General features: G+C 43.7%; 1 protein-coding gene across 3 annotated transcripts in view; it reads left to right on the top strand.

Moving 5' to 3' along the window:
- CNKSR3 (CNKSR family member 3) overlaps positions 1 to 23,271 on the top strand; it is a 595,138-nt gene that overhangs the window by 518,372 nt on the left and 53,495 nt on the right. For 2 of the 3 annotated variants that reach the window (XM_033936404.1, XM_033936402.1), the window contains 4 exons: positions 4,152 to 4,223; positions 6,529 to 6,593; positions 15,165 to 15,259; positions 15,872 to 15,895. In XM_033936404.1, coding sequence (XP_033792295.1) covers positions 4,152 to 4,223; positions 6,529 to 6,593; positions 15,165 to 15,259; positions 15,872 to 15,895 — 256 coding nt within the window. The remainder of the gene's footprint in view (positions 1 to 4,151; positions 4,224 to 6,528; positions 6,594 to 15,164; positions 15,260 to 15,871; positions 15,896 to 23,271) is intronic. The other variant, XM_033936403.1, reaches the window with a different exon arrangement.

The raw sequence follows: 23,271 nt of genomic DNA, 5'->3' as shown, positions 1-23,271 counted from the left end.
ATGTACACTAAGCTTTAATATTTAGGCCCCTTTAGTGTTAAGACCAAGTACTGAGTCATAGTGAGACAGAAATTAGGTTACATGTTACCAGTCCTGTGGCTTCTTTAATTTTTCATCAGATTACTGCTAGTGGGTTTGAGCTGTGCAGAGTCCAGCCTACTGAACTGTTTTCATAGCACTAGCTAAAGTTCTTTGAAATGATCTGGAAAGGGTAGTGTGCAATTTAAACTTGCTGAGCACAGAGCCATATTCAAAAAACAGCCTTGGGAGCATTGGAGAGTGATGGGACAAGAGTCAGAGGGTATGCGATATTCCTGGTGGAATTCTGCGCAGTGGAGAATTCCCCATCTTCTGTTCCATCCCTCCCCCACTTCAACCGACTCTCCCCCCCCCCCTGCCCTGAGATCTGGCATACGTACAGCCTCCCAAAGAAGCAGCAGTGGCGGCAGTCAGATGATCGGCAGAGGCAGCGCTGTCAACAGGAAGCTTGCAGCCAGTCCTGCCGGATCATTCCCTCTGCTACATCACTTCTTGTAGATTGATGGTGTGGCAGAGGGAAGACCCCAGCAGAGCTGGCCATGAGCAGCCTGTTCACAGCATTGCCTCTGCCAGCTGGCTGCTGCTGTTGCTTTGGAAGGCCTGCAGCTATATCAGATCTCACAAAGTGGGAGGTCGGTCAGTCAGAGAGAGGCCAGACCTGCACGGAGGAGAGGGAATGGATACTGGACCACAGTTTGTGGGGAGTAGGGACGGAAGTAACATGGATGCTAGGCCTGTTGGGGGGGGGGGGAGAAGGAAGAGGAGAAGACATAGCTCCTGGCCTGCAAATGAGGTGGGGTGGGGTAGAGGAAGAGACATGGAAGCCAAACCTGGGGGGAGGGGGCATGGATGATGGGCCATTAAGTAGAGGGGAAGGGATGAGAAAGAAACCCAGGCTAGAAAGGAGGAAGAGATGCTTGATCATAGAGATTCCAGACCGTAGGGAAGGAATTCAGGGTGCAAACAAGAGAGGTAATGAGTGGGGTTAGGGGACATGAATGTTGGACCCACAAGAGGGGTTGGGGAGGTATTAGAAAGAGGAAGAAAGAGAGACCAAGACCAGAAATGGGGTGGGAGGGGAAGAAGAGATTCTAGACTATGGGAGCCAAGTAGGGGATTCAGGGTGCAAATGAGAGAGGGATGGGATTTAAAGGAAGGCAGAACTGCAGTTAGAGTGAGAGGGAACTGAGGAGGCTGGAACCTGAGAGAGAAAAGGCAGGAAGGAATTTCAGACCTCAAAATAGGAGAATTCTACGCAAAGCACTACAAATAAACTTTGCAGAATTTTGAACTATTGTGCATAGAATTTTCAAACATTTTTTTTGCAGAATTCTGCCAGGGTAATTTAAGAGATCAGAGTGAGCAAGATTGGGGAGGGAATAATATCACAGGGAGGAATATATTTCTTCCTCGAGGTTGGAAACAAAAAAATATTTGAAGCTACTGCTTTTTCGTTGTATTAGGCAGTATGATGACTGAAATGTGGGCAGGCATTCTAGTTTCCTGTATCATTGTGTCACTGGCAGAGGAAGCACGTGCAGCCCGATGTGGTCAGGAGATCAACTGTCCCTATCAAGTTAGGGATTGGGGGTTATTTGAAAAAGCCGATAACTATTGTTTCCTTGTCAACTAAGGCTGCACCATTCTGAGCATGCGGGTGACTTGTTATCCCCTCTTACCAGCAGGAGATAGAGAAAAAGTTAGACTTTTCAAGTGAATTCAGTGGTGTTACCTGCTGGTGAACTGGGAAAGTTTTCAGTATGTTTCTGTACTTCTAGAACAGTGTTTTTCAACCTTTTTTGGGCAAAGGCACACTTGTTTCATGAAAAAAATCACGAGGCACACCACCATTCGAAAATGTTAAAAAATTTAACTCTGTGCCTATATTGACTATATATAAAGTAATTCTCTTGAATAGGAATCAAATAAACACAAAGAAAGTATTTTATAATTACTTTATTATGAAATATTAAGTAAACAGAATAGTGAAAAATTATAAAATACTTTATTCAGTGCGAAACCTGGGCCTGTTTGGCTGAACACAAAGCTGATATTCTGGCTGGAATCGAAGAAAGAAACACACGTAGCTCTTCGTCAACAGCTCTCAGTCTCTCTCTGTATTTGGTTTTTATAGCATACAAAAATAGACAAATATACCCTCCATCCTTTTTATTAAACCACAATAGCAGTTTTTAGCGCAGGGAGCTGCGCTGAATGCCCAGCGCTGCTCTTGACGCTCATAGGCTCCCTGCGCTAAAAACCACTATTGCGGTTTAGTAAAAGGTGACCATATTGTAAAATATAGACAGCAGATATAAATTGAGAACTGTGCATAGTAAGTGAAGGGAAGTTTTCATCTCTGGGAATTTACCCAGTTAACTATTAAGTTATTTGGGCAAATTCCTTTGAAAACTGTGGTAATACTGCCTCCACTTTGCTAAATTTAAAATAAAATCATTTTTCCTACCTTGTCTGGTGATTTCTGGTTGCACTTTCTTCTTCTGACTGTGCATCCAATCTTTCTTCCCTTCTATCAGCCTGTATGCTTTCTCTCCTCCACACCTCATTCCCTCCCCCAACTTTTTCTTCCTCTCTCCCTGACCTTTCTTTCTTTTTTTCTGTTTCTCTTCTTTCCTTCTGTTTCCCTGCCTGCCCCCTTTCTTTCTTTCTCCCTGCCGTTCCCCAAGCCACTGCCACTGCCGCTGCCATCGGGGAACAGGACCCACCAATGGATAACAGGCCCCAAAGCCGACGCCGACGCATGCTCTCCCTGACGTCAATTCTGCAATCGGAGAGGAAGTTCCGCCCAGCCAGGCAGCGATTGGCTGGCCCGAACTTCCTCTCCGACTGCAGAATTGACGTCGGGGAGAAGAAGACTTATCGGCTCGATAGATTAGATCGCCAAGACAAAGTGAGTCCTGGGTGATCGACTCACTTTGCCTTGGCGAGCTACTGGCGCCCCTGCCTCGGGCCTCCTGTCAGCTCCGGGCCCCTGAATGCAGGACTGGTAGTACTGCCCTGATGGCGGCCCTGCGGCACACCAGGCAACATCTCGCAGCACACTAGTGTGCCGCGGAACAGCGGTTGAAAAACACTGTTCTAGAAGATGGGAGGTAGACTGTTCAGGGTGGTGCTTCTGCTGGCTAAGGCTGCACAGTGAAGTTGAACCCAACAGACACTCCCTGGTTATTAGATCCCTGTATTGGAAAAGGTTGAGCGCAAAGCATGACTCTGCAGCCCTCAGTCCACTGGGCGAGGCATGTGGCTTAGTCTTGCAGTCCCCATCCCCCTGCCCCTTATACTCCATACACCCTGTTTGGATGCTCTTTTGCTGTGCTTCCTCTGCAGGCTTTGCCTGGTTAGGTATATTCCTTCTGTTTGGGAAATAAAGCATTTGAGTTAAACAAACAAAAAAAAAAAATTGCACCCGAGGAGAACAGGAGAATGGCTTAGATGCCCAAGCCCTGGTCTAAGTCAGCTTGTGTATGGAGGCAGGTTTACATTCGTATACCACATGGCTGGAGGTTGTGCAATGATGCAATCTACCAGAGCTGTCAGTTTTGTACAGCTGCCAGCTCTATCTGCTCCCCTCCTGTGTTGGGAGGAGGGTGGAACCACTGAAGCCAAATGCTGAAGTGTCAGAACCCATGGCCATTCTGTCTGGGTTAAAACTTTCCTCTCCTTCATTTTCACACTAGGAGAATCTGCATTCCCCATCAGAGCCATGGGCGCCATACCTGTTCACCCAACTCGAGGGTGTTTGGGGGGCTCCTAACTTTTTTAGCCCCCAAGTCTGCCCATCCATACCATCTAGAATCCCTACCTCCCTTAATGTATTTTTCAAAAATGTACTGTGAAAGTACAATTATATATTTTTAATGAAAATGAATTTCCAACATTCTGGACAGGAAAATCTGCAGATGCTCTGACATTTGTTCCCTCTATCCATCTTCTGCTAGGAGGAATGGACACCCACTGTGAGTTTGTGTGTTGTTCATGTGTTAACTTAAAACACCTCAATGCAACAGTAATTATTTTTTTTCTCACTAACTCTGACTCTTCCCATGTGTGTTTTATATGTCTGTTTATTTAATTTTTTTTGTGTCTTGAAGTGCACTAAAGATCAGCCACCCGCAGATCAAGGCGTTCTATTTTGCAGCAGAGAGTGCAGAGGAAATGAACAAGTAAGTACTGGGTAGAGGCTTCCCATAACACCTATGTCGTTACTCGCACTTTGAGATCAGCAAGCAGTCCTTGTCATTCAGCAGTGCACATGGCCACTTTCCTCTCTCAGGAACTGTTAGCATAAATTACTGTTTCAAATAGGAAGCTGTACTGGCCAGCATTACTCTAGTGCAGGCTTGTCCAACATCTGTCTGTCAGTGGACCATACTTTATATTTTGTAACGTTCAGAGGGCCAAAACACCACTGTCGTATCTTGCTGCATTTGTCATCAAATAGTTGGCAAAATACAATAGTGCATCATCCCCTTCACAGCATTCATTCAGTCTCTCTTGCTTATGTATTCCCCCTTTCCCCCCACCCCAGCTTTCACTTAGTTTCTTTTCCCTCGCCTGGCTTCAGCTGCAGAAGAAACAGCAGGACTGCTGCTTCCTCACCACAATTTGGCTCTCTGGAAGCTCGAGCCATGTGTTCTGAAAATTTGGGTTGGATTTGTAGGATTTGAAACCACAAGATCAACCTGAACTTGGGCACTGTGTAGCTCAGTGGTTCCCAACCCTGTCCTGGAGGACCACCAGGCCAATCAGGTTTTCAGGCTAGCCCTAATGAATATGCATGGAGCAGATTTGCATGCCTGTCACTTCCATTATATGCAAATCTCTCTCATGCATATTCATTAGGGCTAGCAGGAAAACCCGATTGGCCTAGTGGTCTTCCAGGACAGGGTTGGGAGCTACTGGTGTAACTCATGCTTATAGAGAGCCCAGTTGGCGGCGGGGAAGCAGGAATCTTACTGGAAGCACCACAAGAATTGCCAGTCTAGTAAATAAATGAGGAGATCAATACTCAGTTTGAGATTAATTACTAGCTAATAAGATACATTTATCCAACTGGCTAAATACTGAGTTTTTAACTAAAGCAGATGTAAACAATGGCATATCAGGTAAATGCCTGTCTTCAACCCTGTTCAAAAACTGATTGCAAAACTTGTATCCATGTGGAATGTGTGTGTAATAACTCAGTTTATTGCTCAGCACATTATTTTTAGAGCAGTTAACCTAGTGATTGGCTTCTTATAGAGCACCGTGGACACAGAAAGAATGTGAAGTCCATGTATGTGCTTTGTTTTCACAAAAAGCAGAGCCAACGACCCCACGGTGAAAGCCAACAAAAGAAAGAAAGTCGGGAGAGAACTGTACACATCAACCTTTGACAGTGTTGCGTTTCAAATCATTTAGTCAATACAACACATATATAAATAAATATCAGTCCACATAACACATCTTGTTGTGGATCCTTTCAGACTCTTGTACCTGACACGGTCCGTGTTTTGGCTATAACACTTAAGCCTACGTCGGGGTTATAGGTAAACAATCCACTAGATCAGTGGTTCCCAACCCTGTCCTGGAGGACCATCAGGCCAGTCGGGTTTTTGGGATAGCCCTAATGCATATGCAGGAGAGAGATTTGCATATAATTGAGGTGACAGACATGCAAATCTGCCCCATGCATATTCATTAGGGCTATCCCAAAAACCCGACTGACCTGGTGGTCCTCCAGGACAGGGTTGGGAACCACTGCACTAGATGACGTTGGAATACTTTGCAAACACTGCAAAGTGTTCCAACGTCATCTAGTGGATTGTTTACCTATAACCTTGATGCAGGCTTCAGTGTTATAGCCAAAACATGGACCGTGTCGGGTACAAGAGAGTCTGAAAGGATCCACAACAAGATATATTATGTGGACTGATATTTATTTATATATGTGTTGTATTAAATAAATGATTTGAACTGCAACACTGTCATAGGTTGATGTGTACAGTTCCCTTCCTGCTTTGTTTTCAGCATGGGTGCAGGATTACTTGCCCTGCCATGTGTTGTGATTTATAGCATTTCAGGGTCAGGATCTGATGTGATAATGTGAGTATTTCACTGACGGGATTAGTAGAGTAGACTGGCAAGGTTTTGATTATGATGGGGGCAGTAGCATTGGCAGAAAACAGCTATGGGATACAAGCTAATGCCAAAGAAATAATGAGAGTGGGTCGGAGAGACCCACTGAGCTTGTGTAATATTGTTTTTGCAGTTTTATCATTAATGACATGTTGCCCAAGGAAGGATTGAAGTAATTCTGAAAGATGGTGAAGCTTTCGTATTAGTAATGAGTGTTTAAAGAATTATCACTTCCTGACTAGTTCTGGTTTTCATTGAAATTATTTTATTAATTCTTGGTGGGCTATTGCAGTAATGTTTTATACCTGTTATTTTGCTTTTTATTTAGGTATTTATTTTTATACATTTTAGGTGGTTGAGCAAACTGGGGCTAGCCATGATCCAGCGACCATCTCTTGAAAAAAAAAATGAGGAAGGTATGTTTTGATAAGAACTGTTGAGGAAAGTACATCTTTTTCAAAGGGTACAAAGAGAAGTGGCAGACATTACAACATGAGGTATGTGTATTATGAAGCTTCAAAATTAATTTCAAGAGTGCTGCCTGTAGGTGAGTCACCTTCTCTGGTACCTGGCAGAATAGGAGATTCACAGCTGAACCCTGATGAGGAATCAAGTTCAGAATCTTAGGCAGCTTTCTAACCAGAATGCTGTGCTTCTGTATTTGATGTAGCTGGAACGAAACATTGGAACAAGCTACTGGATAATTTAAAAGCTCACATTGCAACAATTTCACAAAAATTTGAATGTTTTTCAGAAGTCTATTTCTTTATGTTAATTATGGCAGATGAGGCAGTTATGCTAACATGGTATATTGTGCATTTTGAAATCCATGTTATGATGGTTGAGAACATAAGACTTGGTTGCTCTGAGGAAAAAATGGTCAGTCACTTTTCCCTCTGAGCTTTATTTTCTATTATGCAACAAGGGCATAGCTACAGGTGGGCCCTGTCTGCCCAATCTTAGCTCTCATGGTGAATGGCGAGCATTTGGTGGATAGCAGCCCAGCACTGGCCCATGCAGCGCAGGTAATTGAAGAGTTTGCTGCAGCAGCTCAGGTGTAACACCAGGGCCTGGCTGCACTGGTCAAGCTTGCAGCAGCACCATGCCTCCAGGGCAGGGTGAGTTGCCCCAGCTCCAGAGGTGGGGGGGAAAGCAGGGCTTGATGGCACTCTTGGTGGCCCTGCAGATCTCATCCTGCATGCAATTGCACTCCTCCAAGGCGGGCCTACCGTACATAGGCAGAGAGAGGCATCCAGGTGTGCCCACCCACTTTGTACTCGGGCCCACCCAAAATTGGCTGTTTTGCTAGGCTTCTGTTTTGCAATATGATAATTAATTACAAAACACATTTTAAAATGTATTTATTGAAATTGCCTGTTAAACAATTTAGGCCTTACAAAAGTGTAAAATGAAAATGTTTCTATTTACAGATATCTATCTGTGTGTCTCCTGCTTTCCCATCTGTTTTCTCCCTCCTCCATAGTCCAGCATCCCCTGTGTGGCCCTACATCTGTCTTTCCCCAGTGGCCCAGCATTTCTTCTGTCTTCCCTTCCACCATAGTCCAACATCGTCTCCCTCCCCCAATGCTCCCACTGATCTTACCATGTGATCTCTCTGCACCTTCCTGTCTTCTCCCCTCTCCCCCTCCTCCCCGCTTCTCTCATATTTTCCTGTGCAGTCCAATATATCACTGGCCCTCTTCATCCTCCAGGAATAAGCCAAAACACATAAATCTATCCTCATGTTGAAGACAATCCATAGAAGAAAGTAGGAACAGATAGATGCCTACACTTGGGCTCATGTAGTTTCACAATAATGTTTGTTTATAAAGCAAGAAAAAAAACTCCACAGGCAGTGTTTCAGTACTGAAAAGTGCCTACCTCAGGAGTCTTATCACAACGCGGAAAAAGGTCTTGCTCCCCGGTAAAAAAAAATTGCACTCGGGTTGGCATCTCCGTGAGTCCAGCAGCCAGCCAGCACTCCCGCCCACCCATGCGAGTCGGCACACCTAAACATTCCTCCTCAACTCGACTCTTGGCCCACACCTATTTTCCCTTTAGCCTCAGCCGCCATGGAGAACAATCTTTAAAGGCCTGCACCGAGGCCTTCCTTCTGCCAAGTCCCTCACTAATGTAACTTCTGGCTTATTTTTTTTGTTTTTTGGGTCTTAGTATTTTTATTGAAAGAAATAAATGTTACAAAAACAACAATTGTAATAATGATAAAATATCAAATATATAGCAAATACAGAAATTATCAACTTATGACAATGTGGAATCTGCATTATTTGAAAGCACATGAGAGGATAATAATATTGACTATTTAGAGTTTAGTTTTAAAACTGGTTAAAGACTTTAGTGATATAATACTATGTACAACTGCTTTGCCAAGACAATGCTTTGCCATATTTTGTCATACTGTCACCTTTCTCTCTCTTTCTCTCGCTCTCCTATACTATATATTGTATCTTTCAAAGAGAGAAAGTATGATGCTGACAGGCTGCAAGAGGGAGGAGAGAGTGTGACAGGACCTTCGCTTTTGATTTGTCTACATTACCTGCCCTGCTCTTGACATTTAGATAACAGATATATTTTGGGTTTTTTTTTGCTGGGTTAGGGGACATTTGTTATGAATTTTGAGTTCAGCACCCTGAATTGTTTTTCAAAAGTTGGCTCCTATGAATCTTGTTATAAGAAGCATATGAATTACTAAGCTTCCGAGGTCTAGAAAAAAGCACATGGAGGGCTGGGTTCTGGCCTGTGTTAGAAGCACAGAAATTAGCAGATAAGAACATAAGAATAGCCTTACTGGATCAGACCAATGGTTCATCAAGCCCAGTAGCCTGTTCTCACAGTGGCCAATCCAGGTCACTAGTATCTGGCTTAAACCCAAAGAGTAGCAACATTCCATGCTACCGATCCAGGGCAAGTAGTGGCTTCCCCCATGTCTTTTTCAATAACATACTATGGACTTTTCCTCCAGGAAATTGTCCAAACCTTTCTTAAAACTAGCTACGCTATGCACTCTTATCACAACCTCTATGGTAATTCTGAGTGGAAAAAAATATTTCCTCCTATTGGTTTTAAAAGTATTTCCCTGTAACTTTGAGTGTCCCTTGTAGTTTTTGACGGAGTGAAAAATCGATCCACTTATACCCGTTCTACTCCACTCAGGATTTTATATCTCCCTTCAGCTGTCTCTTTTCCTAGCTGAAGAGCCCTAACCTTTTTAGTCTTTCCTCATATGAGAGGCTTTCTATTCCCTTTTTTAGATTCTTTGAAGGTTATGTTGTCCATATGTTCCTGTCTGCCTTCTGTCCTATCAAGGTCTTATTCACTAAAACCTGTGTAACCTTTTTCTTTTTTTTCTGCTTTAAGGGTTATACTGTACAGTATATTGTTGATGTTCCTTTGTTGTGCTTTTTTGCAGATAAAACATGTAATGAACACGCTTGCTGCAGCATTTGTTAATTGTTTAAATCTTCATAAGACTGATCATTGTTTTTGGCCCTTGTTTCTGCTGTTGCTCTATTGATTTGGGTCCTCTGACATTTTTTTCTTTAAAGTGTTCTAGGAGGGTCACGTGACGCGATGAGCGAGTGAGGACGGCTCCTTGCTTGCTCTGGGGCAACCCAGCTATCTTTACCATTTTAACTGGATAAATTCAGCCTCTCTGTGAAAGCGCTGCTACTTAAAAAGGTCCTCAATATATGGACAGGTTCATTACCCGATCCCAGGACTCCATGACAGCTAAATTGGTCAGGAAAGATTGCGATCTTGTGCAGCCTGCTGACAGCAAGATGGCGGTTAGTCCTGTGGCGGCAGTGTCACACCTTACTGAGGCTGCTTTGGGCGATATTAAGGAGGCGATAGCACAAGTTCTGGGCCCAAAATCGAGCAGTTATTATCCCAAATAACACACATAGAAAACATCCTATCGGCGGCAGCAGCGCGAACCGTGGAGTTGGAGCATCATGTGTCTACAATTGAAGATTCTACAACCACACACGCAGCTGATCTGGCAACGCTCAAAGCACAACTACAATCTCAATCTGAGAAAATGGAAGATCTGGAAAACAGATTGCGGCATTCTAACCTGCGCATTTTGGGCTTACCAGAAACCATTTCGGATCGCCATTTACTGGCCATTGTGGAGCGTTGGTTACAAGATGAGCTGCTCATACCGTCGTCGCTCAGCCCATTGCAGTTGGAACGGGCGCACTGCCTTGGGTCTCGAGCGGGCTTGGAGACGCGCCCTCGGATAGTCATTATCAAAATCTTTAGCTACCATCATAAGGTAGAGTTACTCCAGCAATATCGGGCAAAGCGAGACACACTGAAATATGATGGCATGCCTATTAGAATCAATCAGGACTTTTCTTTGGCCTTGCAAGAAAAACAGAAGCCTTATACCCTTTGTGCACCAAGTTAGTGGACCTTAAGCAGGGGTTTCAATTCAACTATCCAGCTCTCCTCAAGGTTCACTAAAATGGTACTTGGAAATCATTTCAAACTCCTGAAGCAGCTGGAGCTTTCATCAATACGTTAATTGGTGCCCCCTATGGGGACACATGACTGTTCCCCTTTTTTGAAATGTATATTGGAAATTCTTGGAAGGTGTTTTTTCTCTTCCTGTAATGTTACTTTGGTGTAAAAGTCACAGAGTTGTCCAGCGGAGGCTGATACTCATTAGCAGTTGGGGAAGCCCCTAGTTTAGCATTTTACCATAACTTGATAATATCCTTCATGGTAGGGATATTTTAGGAGGTTTAGCATTCGGGGAACAACAGCAGTGGACCTTTTGCTTTGTATATTGGTGTGGGGAATGGTGGGGTACGGGTATGTTGTTGTGGGTGGAGGTATGGTGTTGGGTGTGCTGTATGGTGGGGCTGTACTCATTGAGTCTTGGAGTGAGGCTGGGCACCCGGAGACTCTTGTTTCTTTGATTCTGGTTGGTCTTGGTTTAATGGTGGAGTGGATTATGGGTGATCGACCATTCCGAGTAATTTCCTGGAATGTGTCTGGTATTACGTCCCCCGCTAAACGAACCAAAATCCTCTCCCAATTGAAACACCATCATGCTGATATTGCCTGTCTCCAAGAGTCTTGGCTTATTGACAAAGAGCATAAATAACTACAGAGGAGTTGGGTGGGAGATTTACATTTTGCATCCTCCCCGGGGAAAAAGGCAGGGGTTGCCATTCTCATTATAAAAGGTCTGGCATGTGACGTGCAAGTACAAAGGTGGGACCCCCCAGGGCAGATATTTACTGGTGAGGATGGTGGGACCTGGCAGGCCATTCCGTTTTTTGGTATTGTATGGTCCTAATGTGTATAAGCATGCTTACTATCAAAACTTGGTGAACATGTGTTTACAGGATACCGCTTGCCCCTTGCTTATAGCTGGGGACTTTAACCAAGTACTGGACCCCACCCTAGATAGATCTAATGTTACTGAGGGGGGTTCATCCAAGCAGATGAAAGGGATACCATACTTATGTCGTTCTTTGGGATTGGTGGACCCCTGGCGGTTGCTCCATCTCTCAAACCGTGATTATACTCATCAATCCAGGGCTCATCTGACCTTTTCTAGAATAGATTACATTTTAATGTCAGAATTCTTGTTTCCTCAGGTTACAGAAGCGACTATCGGTCCCTTAGAAGTGTCTGATCATAATATGATTTGGATAGATGTAGGGGTGGGGGGGTCCCACGGGACTGCGACCGGGTTGCAGATTCCCTGCATATTTGCATAATGATACGCACTTTCAAAAGTTTTTGATGGACAAATGGGAGGAGTATCTTCACTTTAACTCACAGCACTTAGAAGAGCCGGTTCTGTTTTGGGATGCCGTAAAGGCTGTTATTCGAGGGGAAATCATAGCTTACATTTCTAAGCGAACTGCACAAATCGCAAGTCGTATAATTGCATTACAGAGGCAGTTGGTTTCGTTGAAAGGAGTCTTACTACAATATCCTACGGTACCAAATCGAGAGGCGTATCAGACAGTGTTAACAGCCCTCAATGCCTTGATACATGAATGCACGAAAAAAATATTATTCTATCGTAAATATCATTATTACAAACATGGCAATAAAGCGGGGAAGCTATTAGCATCTATCACCAAAAGCTGTAAGGGGTCCCGATATATATCTACTATAAATGATGGTCAAGGTAGAACCTTGACCTCACCTACAGACATCTCGGATAGTTTTTACCGTTACTTTGAGAACTTTTATGCGGCACCTGGTCCTTACACGGGACTAGATATTTCTGACTACTTGGAAGACACTGGTATGCCTAAATTGACTGAAGATCAGGTCTCTCTATTGAATAGGCCCTTGCTATTGCGGGAAGTAACACAGGCCATACAGAAGCAGCGATCTTGCACTGCACCTGGGCTTGATGGCTTCTCTTCTGAGTTTTACAAAATTATGTCATACTCCATTGGGGGGCCACTCCTAGAGTATTACAAGACAATTCAGGTGCAGCAGACTCTTCTGCGTTATGCTAATGAAGCTCTAATATCTCTAATACCTAAGCCTTCTAAACCGCGTACAGAATTGGAGTCATATAGACCAATTTCGCTCATAAACGTAGACATTAAAATCTTTGCTCGTATATTGGCAGATCGCTTAGCTCCCTTCTTACCCGCTGTTATAACACCAGAGCAGGTGGGTTTTGTGAGGACATGCCACTCTATTATTAATGTTCGGAGAGTACTCCTGGCATACTCTAGAGTGCAACAGAATCGGCTTCCTTGTCTTCTTGTGGGACTGGACGCTGCTAAAGCATTTGACAAGGTAAATTGGCATTATTTATTTCAAGTATTGCAGTATATGGGGATACAGGGATGGTACTTTGCTTCCTTGAAGGCTCTCTACACGAAACCAACTGCCTCGGTGATAGTTAATGGGGCGAGAACTGCATCGTTTCCTATTGGCAGTGGTACAAGGCAGGGGTGCCCACTGTCCCCGTTACTCTTTCTCCTGTATTTAGATCCTCTCCTTCGCACGATATTGCGGGACGATGAGATTGTGGGAATGACGGAGGGTAACTCCCAGCTGCGTGTGTTAGCTTTTGCAGAAGATCTTTTGCTCACTCTGGGTAATCCCCAGCGCTCGCTTTTTCGAGCACTGGAATTACTGGATGAGTTTTCACCTTTACTCTGGATTGACCCTGAATAAGCAAAAATCTTTAGCCCTCCCTACGGCTCTAGCAGTGCGCACACAGTGGAGAGGCACATTCCCTTTACAGTTGGCAACTCAACATTTGGTTTACTTGGGGGTAAAAATTCTGCACGACTTGACCAAATTATACAGTTCCAATGTGCTGCCCTTACTTCAACAAACTGAGGCTACATTATGTAACTGGTGAGCTTTCCCACTTTCTCTCTCTGGTCGCATAGCATTATATAACATGATAGTGGTACCGCAGTGACTTTACCTATTCCAAATGCTCCCTTTAATGATATCTAAGTGTCATCTTGCACAACACTCAACTCAATTGTCAGCTTTCTTGTGGTAGGGTAAACGGGTACGGATTTCGTTGTCTAAATTGCTGCTGCCTAAAGATCAGGGTGGGTTTAGATTGTTAAGTATTTCTGTAATACAACACATTTCTCCCTGCCCGAAGTTGAATGTTATCGGTACAATCCATATCATTTTAGTTACCTACTTCATGTTAAAAAAATGACCCGCTTTACCACAGATGCCGATGGATCCTTTACTGCCTGCAATGCGTAAAGCTTGGAGGACTGTGTGTGGACTACTTAAGATTTCATCCCAACACTCCCCTTGTCTCCCTATTGCAGGCAATGGGGACTTCCAACCAAGTTTACAGTCCTCCTCTTTTCGACAGTGGTCACACACAATGTGGACGTCAGAATTTATCTCAAGTGGTGACATTGGAAGGTTTACCACTCAAATTTAAAGAACTTCGAGAGCAGTATCGCTTGCCGGTCACGGACTGGTATACCTACATACAGTTGCATCACTACTTGATTGAGTTTACCCCTGAGGAAGTTCAGGAAAAGCTAACAGAGGCGATTTGTCTAATGGCACAAGCCCCTATACCATTGAAATTTCATCATAAGTTTCTACAGGAACTATTGGGTGTCTTGGACTATGCGGACTTAGCCCGTAAATGGACTGTGGAATTAAATGTTACTATCATAGATGACATGATTAAGGAAGGTATTTCCCTTGGTAATAAAATCATCACTCAAGCCATAGAGAAAGAAAGGAACTATAAATTTTTCCTGCGTGCTTTTTGCGCACCAAATAGAGCTTACAAAATGAGTATTTGTGCAGGACACTGTTGCGCCAAATATGCTCATCCTCAGGCTAGCCTTGGCCATATGTTTTGGACATGTCCCCATATCTCTCATTTTTGGATGCAGCTCATGTCATATGTAGCGCATTTATGGGGCTGTTCTTGGCGACTTCACCCAAGCTTTTTATTCACTCCAAGTCCGATTTCACCCTGCTCATCCTGGCTGTTCTGCATTTATTCGGAAATCTATCCTGATGGGCCAGAAAAGTATTTTGTCTCGATACAGGCTCCTACCATCGCTCACTGGAGATCCCTCATGTTGACTCAAGTATTACTGGAGCTACAGGACATTGCTGATTTGAACTCTTGTACAGGACTGTTGTTCCAGCAATGTTGGACACCCTTCAGCGCCACACTCACACCATACGTTAGACGACAACTTTGGGACACCTAACCTTTGTGCGCTCTTGATTATACCCCTACAAATTTCCTTTGTTTAGTTACCCACTGCTGCTGCTCCCAGGGAGGGTGGATGGGAGGGGGTTGTGGATGGTTGTGAAATTGTGAATTTTTGAGAAGTGGATTCTTTTTTGCACAGTATTGTTGTATTTTGATTATTGTACAATTTTTAATAAAAATGATTTAAACATAAAGTGTTCTAATAGTAATGAAGCAGTTCTAATGCTTCTTGTCTTTTCATATCCTGATGCAGAATGCTGGAGTGAGAGCGAGCATGATGATTCAGAAGTAACGGTAGAGACGCCGCCACCTCCATATACAGCAGAGCACAACCTCCATCAAACTGTGGTAATTGTTTAGCTTTTTTCTCAAGTGCCAGCACAGATGTGTTCTCTCAGAACATCTATCTGTGGCTTATTTTGTTGTAAAAGAAAAAAGACTCCTTTTTGTTTATTGGACTAATAACATTTTTAGCTAGATTTTTGAAGGCCATAATCTCCTTCCTCTGCTCAGAACAGTATAAGCAAGAACTGTTGATTATAAGAATATATAAGTGAAACATAAAAGCATTCCAATGACAACAGTCTCAAGGAGAAAGGTATTAATTTTATTATGAGAATGAAGATTTCTGCATTTCTTTAAAGGAGAAGGATTTTTCCAGTCTGTTGATGTCCTGGCACTTAAAAGTTTCAGTGGTCTCCATGGAAACACCTTGGACTATCACAGGCACAAGTTATATTCTCTAAAATTTTGTAAGAAAGTGAAAATTAGAGGCAGTATGGGGGTAATTTTTATAAAGAGGGCAGCAACATTTAGGTGCCAAGAGTGCAAGTAAAAGCCTCCTATTCTGTCAGTGAATTATTCTCTAAAATGCCACCTAAATGTGAATGTGTTTAGTTAGAAGCTCCGTCTCTGGCAGCGTTCAAATCTAAGCTAAAATCCCTTTTTTTTTTTTTTTAGGCTGCTTTTAACTCCCACTCACTGGTAAAGTACCCATGTTTGTTTTATCATTCCCTCTGAGAAATTCCCTAACCCCTATTTGTCCTGTTTTAATTAAATTGTAAGCTGTATCCTACATGTTTAATGTACAGCGCTGCATATGTCTAGCAGCGCTGTAGAAATGATTAGTAGTAAGTGTATACATGGGCAGAGCTTGAGTGGGGTGCAGGGCTAGCAGACAAATTAGAGAATACTAAAATCTGCACACAAATTTTTAGCAATCTAGGTGCAAGCATTTACATCAGCTCTCTATTGCTGGTGTTAATGGTCACACTTAAAAATTATAAATAGAAACATAGGAAATTAATGGCTCCTTTTATTAAGATGCGCTAATTGATTTAGCACACTCTAATTGCTAAAACGCCTAAAGAATATAATGGATGCCTTAGCATTTAGCGCTCGCTAAATTGGTTAGCACGCCTTAATAAAAGGACCCCTAAGTTAGATAAATACCATATGGCCTCCCCAGGCCCATTCATGCCAACTGTTATCCCTTCCTCTCCCTTAAAAATCCAATGTACATGTCCTAAGCTTTGTTGAATGCAGATACAGTTTTCTTTACCACCAGCGCCATTATGAGGCTGTTCCACAAAGTTACCACCCTTTCCTTGAGGAAGTGTTTCCTCACGTTACTTTTGAGTTTTCACCTTCATCATATACCCCCTCATTCCAGAGCTTCCTTTTAGTTGAGAGGCTTGCATTCTCTGCATTTATGTCGTAGAAGTATTTAAACATCTCTTATCATATCTCCCCTTGCCCACCTTTCTTCCAAAGTATACATATTAAGACCTTGAAGTCTGTCCCCCACATGCTTTACGATGTCCACTGACAATTTTAGTAACCATCCTCTAGACCAGGGGTAGGCAATTCCAGTCCTCGAGAGCCGGAGCCAGGTCAGGTTTTCAGGATATCCACAAATAATATGCATGAGATAGATTTGCATCTCAAGGAGGCAGTGCATGCAAATCCATCTCATACATATTCATTGTGGATATCCTGAAAACCTGACCTGGCTCTGGCTCTCGAGGACTGGAATTGCCTAACCCTGCTCTAGACCAACTTTGAAGGTGCAGTCACCAGAGTTGTACACAATATTATAAATGAGGTCTTATAAATTAGTCTTGCTCTGCTTAAAAGACTAAAATTGGTTCAAATATTACTATTTATTTTAAAAAAAATTTATTCTGCTTAAAAGTGAATTACATGTAAAACAAATACATCAAAAGGTTCATAAATTTAACAACTTTAACAGATTGTTATCTGAAGTTATTTTACTCAGAAAGAACATGTATGCATGTATGCAATTCATCAAATCTAATTTAAACAGTTGACTGCCAAGACCTCAGTAAAGCACGTACCTAAAACACTACAAGCATTAATAAAAAGCTTTAACAAATAAATGGGTTTTCAGCATTTCTTATAAACCATCTTATTGTTACATAGCTTCAAAGAACCTGGCAGGGTATTCCAAAACTGTGGGCCAGTTATCGAAATAGCTGAGGTCCATTTTTATTCATGTGACCCGTTTACTGGTTCCATGGTCAATGTCACTGCTGTATGTGATCATAAAGTACGAGTTGGAATGTATTTCTGCAAAATTTGTGTCAAATACCATGGCGCGTCCCCATAAACCACTTGATGAATAGCCATCATAATTTTAATATACCGTGATACTGGTAGTCAATGTAATTGTTTTGATACTGGGGAGATAGGGTCATGCTGTGATATCCCTGTAATCAGTCTTGCTGCCGTAGTTTGAATTATCTGTAAGGCTCGTATCCTGGATTTTGCAATGCCTAACTCCCTAATCGTTCCTTATAATCCACCCTGACTTCTTCGCTCGATTCAGGATTGCCATCATTCTATTCCATTTCCAGTTCAATAGGTATGCCATGCTGAATGCTAGTGTATTCTCCCCATGCTCACGAACCAAGCAGAAGGAATCCACTCCAGCTTTTCAATTCCTCCTCCTTCACCAAAGGACGCTGCTGCCCCCTTCAGTTTTTCCTTTCGCATTGTGAGCCAGAAGGAGTCTTTCTGGTCTTTCTCTCTCTCTCTCTCTCTCTCTCTCTCTCTCTACCTCTCTATCTATTTTTTTTTTGTGTGTGCGTTTTTCATGGTTTTTGGTGCTTTCAGTGCTCAGAGCTCCACAGGTCGTAGTGAAAGCTCTGCGTGGAGAAGCAGACAGGAGATCTGCAACTAATGAGCCAATCCCTCTGTGATACCCATTGGCCAGCCTGCAGAGACTTTTGTGGAGCTCAGGGTCCAAACCCCTAGAAGTTCGCCTACTGGTTTGCAGAGGCTTGATCGGACTGTTAGGTATCCACAGGGGCCTCAGCAGGAATCTTCAGGGTGCCAACTGCATTTCACCACCTCCACTTTTTCGCATCCGTGGGTTCAACTACAGGCTTAAGATTTCAGCATTGGAGGTAGTGATTTCTTAAACCTCTGTGAGTGTGGTGGTTAACTACAAAAAGGCAGTATCCCTTTTGCCCTGATCCAGCTACTTTTAGAGCTGAGGCAGGCTACAGCACATTCACAGCATAAAGCACAATGAGTAAGGTTATTGCAGCCTATGAGAGAAACCGTGGGGGGAGGGGATCTGAAAAGTCCAGTTTTCAAGGTTTCTGCCACTTCCTTTAGGGTCCCCCAGAATTAAAATCCTATCTCTGAGATTTTTGTTTTCAGTTAAACTATTTTTGAGCCATTTATGGTGCCACCATGGTGGCCATCTCAGATTTCCTGATTTTTTTTTATTTTTTTTTTCTCAAAGTTCTCCAGAACCTTCAAAACATTCTTGCACACATTTGTCTTGCGCGTAATTGTGTTGTGCGTAATTGTCATGCGCGCATTTGTCTGTGCACATTTGACTTGCCACCTGTTCTGCTTCAAGACTGACAGAGATTGAGTCCTTAGGTTCTTTTACCTCTATCTAATTCATGCCAAATTTGCACTGGATGGATGCTGGAAAAGCACCCTTACGCCACATGCCATGCAACATGTGAAGGGCTTAGCCTCCCCTCAGGACTTTGGAAGGCCTGTCTGTTGGGAGAAAATCTCTTCCAGAGCCCTGGAATAGTGGCTTACCTAAGCATAGGAAGCTGCAGAGCTCAAAAGTCATAAGGTGGAGTCACGTAGAGGGGATTTGGTGCTGCCTAGTACCGCATTCTCTCCTGAGAGCATATTTGGATAACCAGGATCTCCAGGGAGAGGTCTGGTAGCGAATCAGGAGGCGTGTGTGGGGGATTGGGCTTCCAGGGCACGCCTGCCTCAATAGCAGAGGCTGGCTAGGATCTGGTGAACCTTTCCGAAAGAGACTCAGAGGACAAAGGGTCTCTGTGTGCATCTGCTGTCACAGAGCGAGCCTTCCATTCTAGAATCAGGGTCACAGACAGGAGTGAGTATGCAAGATATAGTGGTGTCCCTCGACCAGGGGGTTGACCCTACAGTACGCTGGTTCTTTAAGTCATCATCTCTGCTAGAGTTACATAGAAACATGATGGCAGTTAAAGGCTAATTGACCCATCCAGTCTGCCCATCCGCAGTAACCATTATCTCTTCCCCTCTCTCTAAGAGATCCCACATGACTATCCCAGGCTTTCTTGAAATCAGAGATAGTCTCTGTCTCCACCACCTTTACTGGAAGACTGTTCTATGCATCTACCACCCTTACTGACTCCCTGTGGGAGCTACAGTTACACTCCCGGCAGGCTCTGACTACTCTGTGCTCTATGCTGAGTAGAGAGGGAGCCCAGTCCACATCCATATTTTTTCCCCTGGCATCCTGATATGAGTGATATGAGTCAAGGCTTATTAAAGGTAGCCAAGACCATGGCTAGGCTGTAAGAACATAAGATAAGAATTCCCTTATTGAGACAGATGTAAAGTCCATCAAGCCCAGTATAGCTAGATCACAAGTATACTGGGTATAGCTAGATCACAGATTTTATGCTGCTTATTCTAGGAATAAGCTGTGGATTTCTTCAAGTCATCTAAATAATGGTCTATGGACTTCTCTTTTATGAAATTTTTTAAACCCTGCCAAGCTAATTGATTTCACCACATTCTCCGGCAACAAATTCCAGAGTTGAATTATAGTACTCCCCTAATATTCGCAGGGGTTCCGTTCCAGGACACGCAGCTCCTGATTGGTGAGGCCCAACTTTAGTGCAGGAAGAGGCGGTCGGAGCATACCGCGAGTGATTTCCTTCACTCGCCGGCACTTGGCTGCTCTCTCCTGCCACTCCGGCTGCCCTCTCCTGCCCAATCATTTGAGGTCGGAAAATACCGCGAATGATTGGGACTGTGAATCGCCGACCATGAATGACCAGGGGAGCACTGTACACATTTTATGAAGAAATATATTTTCTCCAGTTTAAAATCTACTACTTAGTAACTTCATTACATGCCCCCTAGTCCTAGTATTTTTGGAAAGAGTAAACAAGTGTTTCACATTTACTCTTTCCACTCCACTCAGTATTTTATAGACCTCTATCATATCACCCCTGAGCCGTCCAATGGTATACCAGTGTCGGCAGATATTTGCTCACCCTAAGGTAGATTCCTTAGTAGCGTAGCTAACCAAACACACATTCCTGCCAAGTGAGAGAGGTGTGGTGTTAAGACATGCAGGATCGAAGCACTAGCCTTGAGAATCAAAGCGGCTACAGCGGCCTCTCTTATAGCATGTGCTTGTCATACCAGGTTGCGAGGTCTTACCCTGGAGGACTGCAAGCCTCTGTCCTAGCTTCTGTCAACAGGGGTGAATTACATGGCCAGTGCTCTCCATGACATCATCAGGGTCATGAGCAAAACTTCAGCTTGTTCTCTCTCAGCCCGAATAAGGCTCTGGATCAGGCAGTGGGTGGGGGATTCCACCTCCAAGACTGTGCTCAGCAGACTTACTTTCAAGAGACAAATGCTGTTCAGAAAGGGGCTGGATAATCTTATGGCCAACATGGGAGATCATCGGCTGTTGTCTTTACCTAACAGCACACTGCGAACCTCGAAAGGCTCTGGGTGGTCTAATTTTTGTAGCTTCAGGTGTTTTGGGCAATATTCAGGAGGTGCCTCAGCTCAGAGATCCTATCAGGAATCAAAACAGAAGTTTGCAAGATCTAGGCAGAACCAGACCTTCAGTTTTCATCCTAATTTGACCTCCAAGAAAGCACAATGATGCCTCGGACAATACTATAGTGGTGGCATACATCAGTCATCAAGGAGAACAACTGAGTTGGAATGTTGCTTACTATTAAGGTGGGTGGAGCTTCATCTTCAGGTTCTCTCAGCAGCACATGTAGAAGGAGTGGACAATGTCCAAGTCGATTTCCTCAGCAGACAGACACAGGATCCAGGGGAGTGAACGCTGTCTGAAGCAGCCTTCCAAGCCATTGTTCATCACTGGGGTCCCCCAACGTTCGATTGGATGGCAGCAGCAAGAAACAAGGAGGACAGATTCTTCAGTCTATGATCTGAGCCCTGAAGTGCAGGTCTGAACATGAGAAGTGAGCTCTTGTACATATTTGCTCCAAGGCCCATGATAGGCCAGATTCTCCACAGGATTGCAAGCCATCTGAGAGCAGTCATTCTAGTGGCTCCAGATTGGCCATGCAGACCTAGTGCGTCTTCAGAACATACGCTACAGGTTGGGAAGACAAGGAGGACAGATTCTGCATGGACTGGGGGTGGGTAGAAAGGCAGGGAAAAACAGATGTTGCACGGGCTAGGAGGGGAGGTGGGAAGGCAAGGAAGAACAGATGTTGTATGGGCTGGGAGGGATTTGGGAAGGACAGATACTGCATGGGCTGGAGAGTTAGAAAAGGAGGGAAAGAGAGATGTTGCATGGATAGGTGCTGTGAAAGAAGGGAAAGATGCTGCCAGTGGGGGAGGGAAGAGAAAAAGGAAATTGTTGCATGGAGTGGGAGGGAAAGAGAGATGGTATACATGGGGAAAGGAAGAAAGAGGGAGGATTGTTGGACATGATAATGGTGGGAAGAGGGAGGAGAGTTGTCAGATTTGGGAGAAGGGTGATGGAAGGAGAGAGAGAACGTTATCAGACCACTGGAAGGGGAAAGAGATGCCAGACTGCGGGAAAGAAAGGAGAGGAGAGAGAGATATCAGACTGTGGGAAGGAGAGGAGAGATATGTTAGACCATGGGAAGAGGGTGAGAAGGAGAGAGAGAGATGCCAGACCCATATGAGGGGGTAAAGGAGAAGGCAGAGATGTCAGACCATGGGAGAGAGGGAGAAGATATGGTGCACAGGGATGGAAGGGGAGAGGGAGAGAAGAGATGGTGCACAGCAAGCAGGAAGTAGATGGTGCTGAGGGGGTAAGGGGGAAGACAGAGATGTCAGACCACAAGAGAGAGAGATGGAGGAAATGCTTCTTATGGGATAGATGGGAATAGGGGAGAAGAAAGAAAGAGAGAAGATGGTACACATGGATAGATGGGAAGGTAAGACATGGAAAAGTAGATGTTGACAAGAAAGCAGAAAAATGTAAGAAAGTTGAATGTTAAAGTTAATGCCAAAGATGAATGTAGGGCAGAAAGTGATGAAGGAGAGAAAAACAGCAAATGGATAAGGCCATGGAAACACAAATGCACAGACAGAAGGAAGTGCAACCAGAGACTGAGAAAAGATTAGATCACCAGACAACAAAGGTAGGGACTTTGATTTTATTTTCAATTTATTGATTGAAATGTTAAGTTTTGATAATTTATATCTGCTGTCTATATTTTGCACTATTCATGAAGAAATTAATTTCTTTCTATTTCTCTGGTGTTATAATGCATGTAGAGTCTGGCATCTTAGGGTTTCATTTATGTATATTAGTATTTTTAGTTTGTGGTCCTGTATTTGTATAGGGGTTATCTGTATTCTGCATGTGTGACCAAGGCCAGGTGTTCTGGTACGAATGAATGTTGAGAAGCATACAGTGTGCTTTGTGTAGTTTAAAAATAAAAAAGCATTCCGTTGCCTATGCATTAGAGCAGTGGTCTCAGACTCGCAGCCCATGGACAAATGCGGCCTGCCAGGTACTATTTTGAGGCCCTTGGGTATGTTTATTATAATCACAAAAGTAAAATAAAACAGTTTCTTGATCATATGTCTCTTTAGCTATGATAATATTATTATTAAGACTTAGCCAAAAGGGAGGCGTGGCTTAGCGCGCACACAAAATGGTCGTGTGATCGCAGCGCTCCTCTTACCTGGGCAACCGTTGAATAAATAAAGATTTCCTTTTAAACTGTTTTCGGCTGAAAACATCGGAGAGGACAGCGGGAGCATGGCGAGCACCCGACAGAGTAAAAGTGAAACCGGAGGGGCTGTGAAAAGGCAGAAGCAGGATCAAATTACCC

The sequence above is a fragment of the Geotrypetes seraphini genome, chromosome 3, assembly GCF_902459505.1.
Source record: "Geotrypetes seraphini chromosome 3, aGeoSer1.1, whole genome shotgun sequence".
Classification (NCBI taxonomy): domain Eukaryota; kingdom Metazoa; phylum Chordata; class Amphibia; order Gymnophiona; family Dermophiidae; genus Geotrypetes; species Geotrypetes seraphini.
The sequence above is the reverse complement of the archived record's forward strand: the minus strand, read 5'-3'. Positions and strand labels throughout refer to the sequence as shown.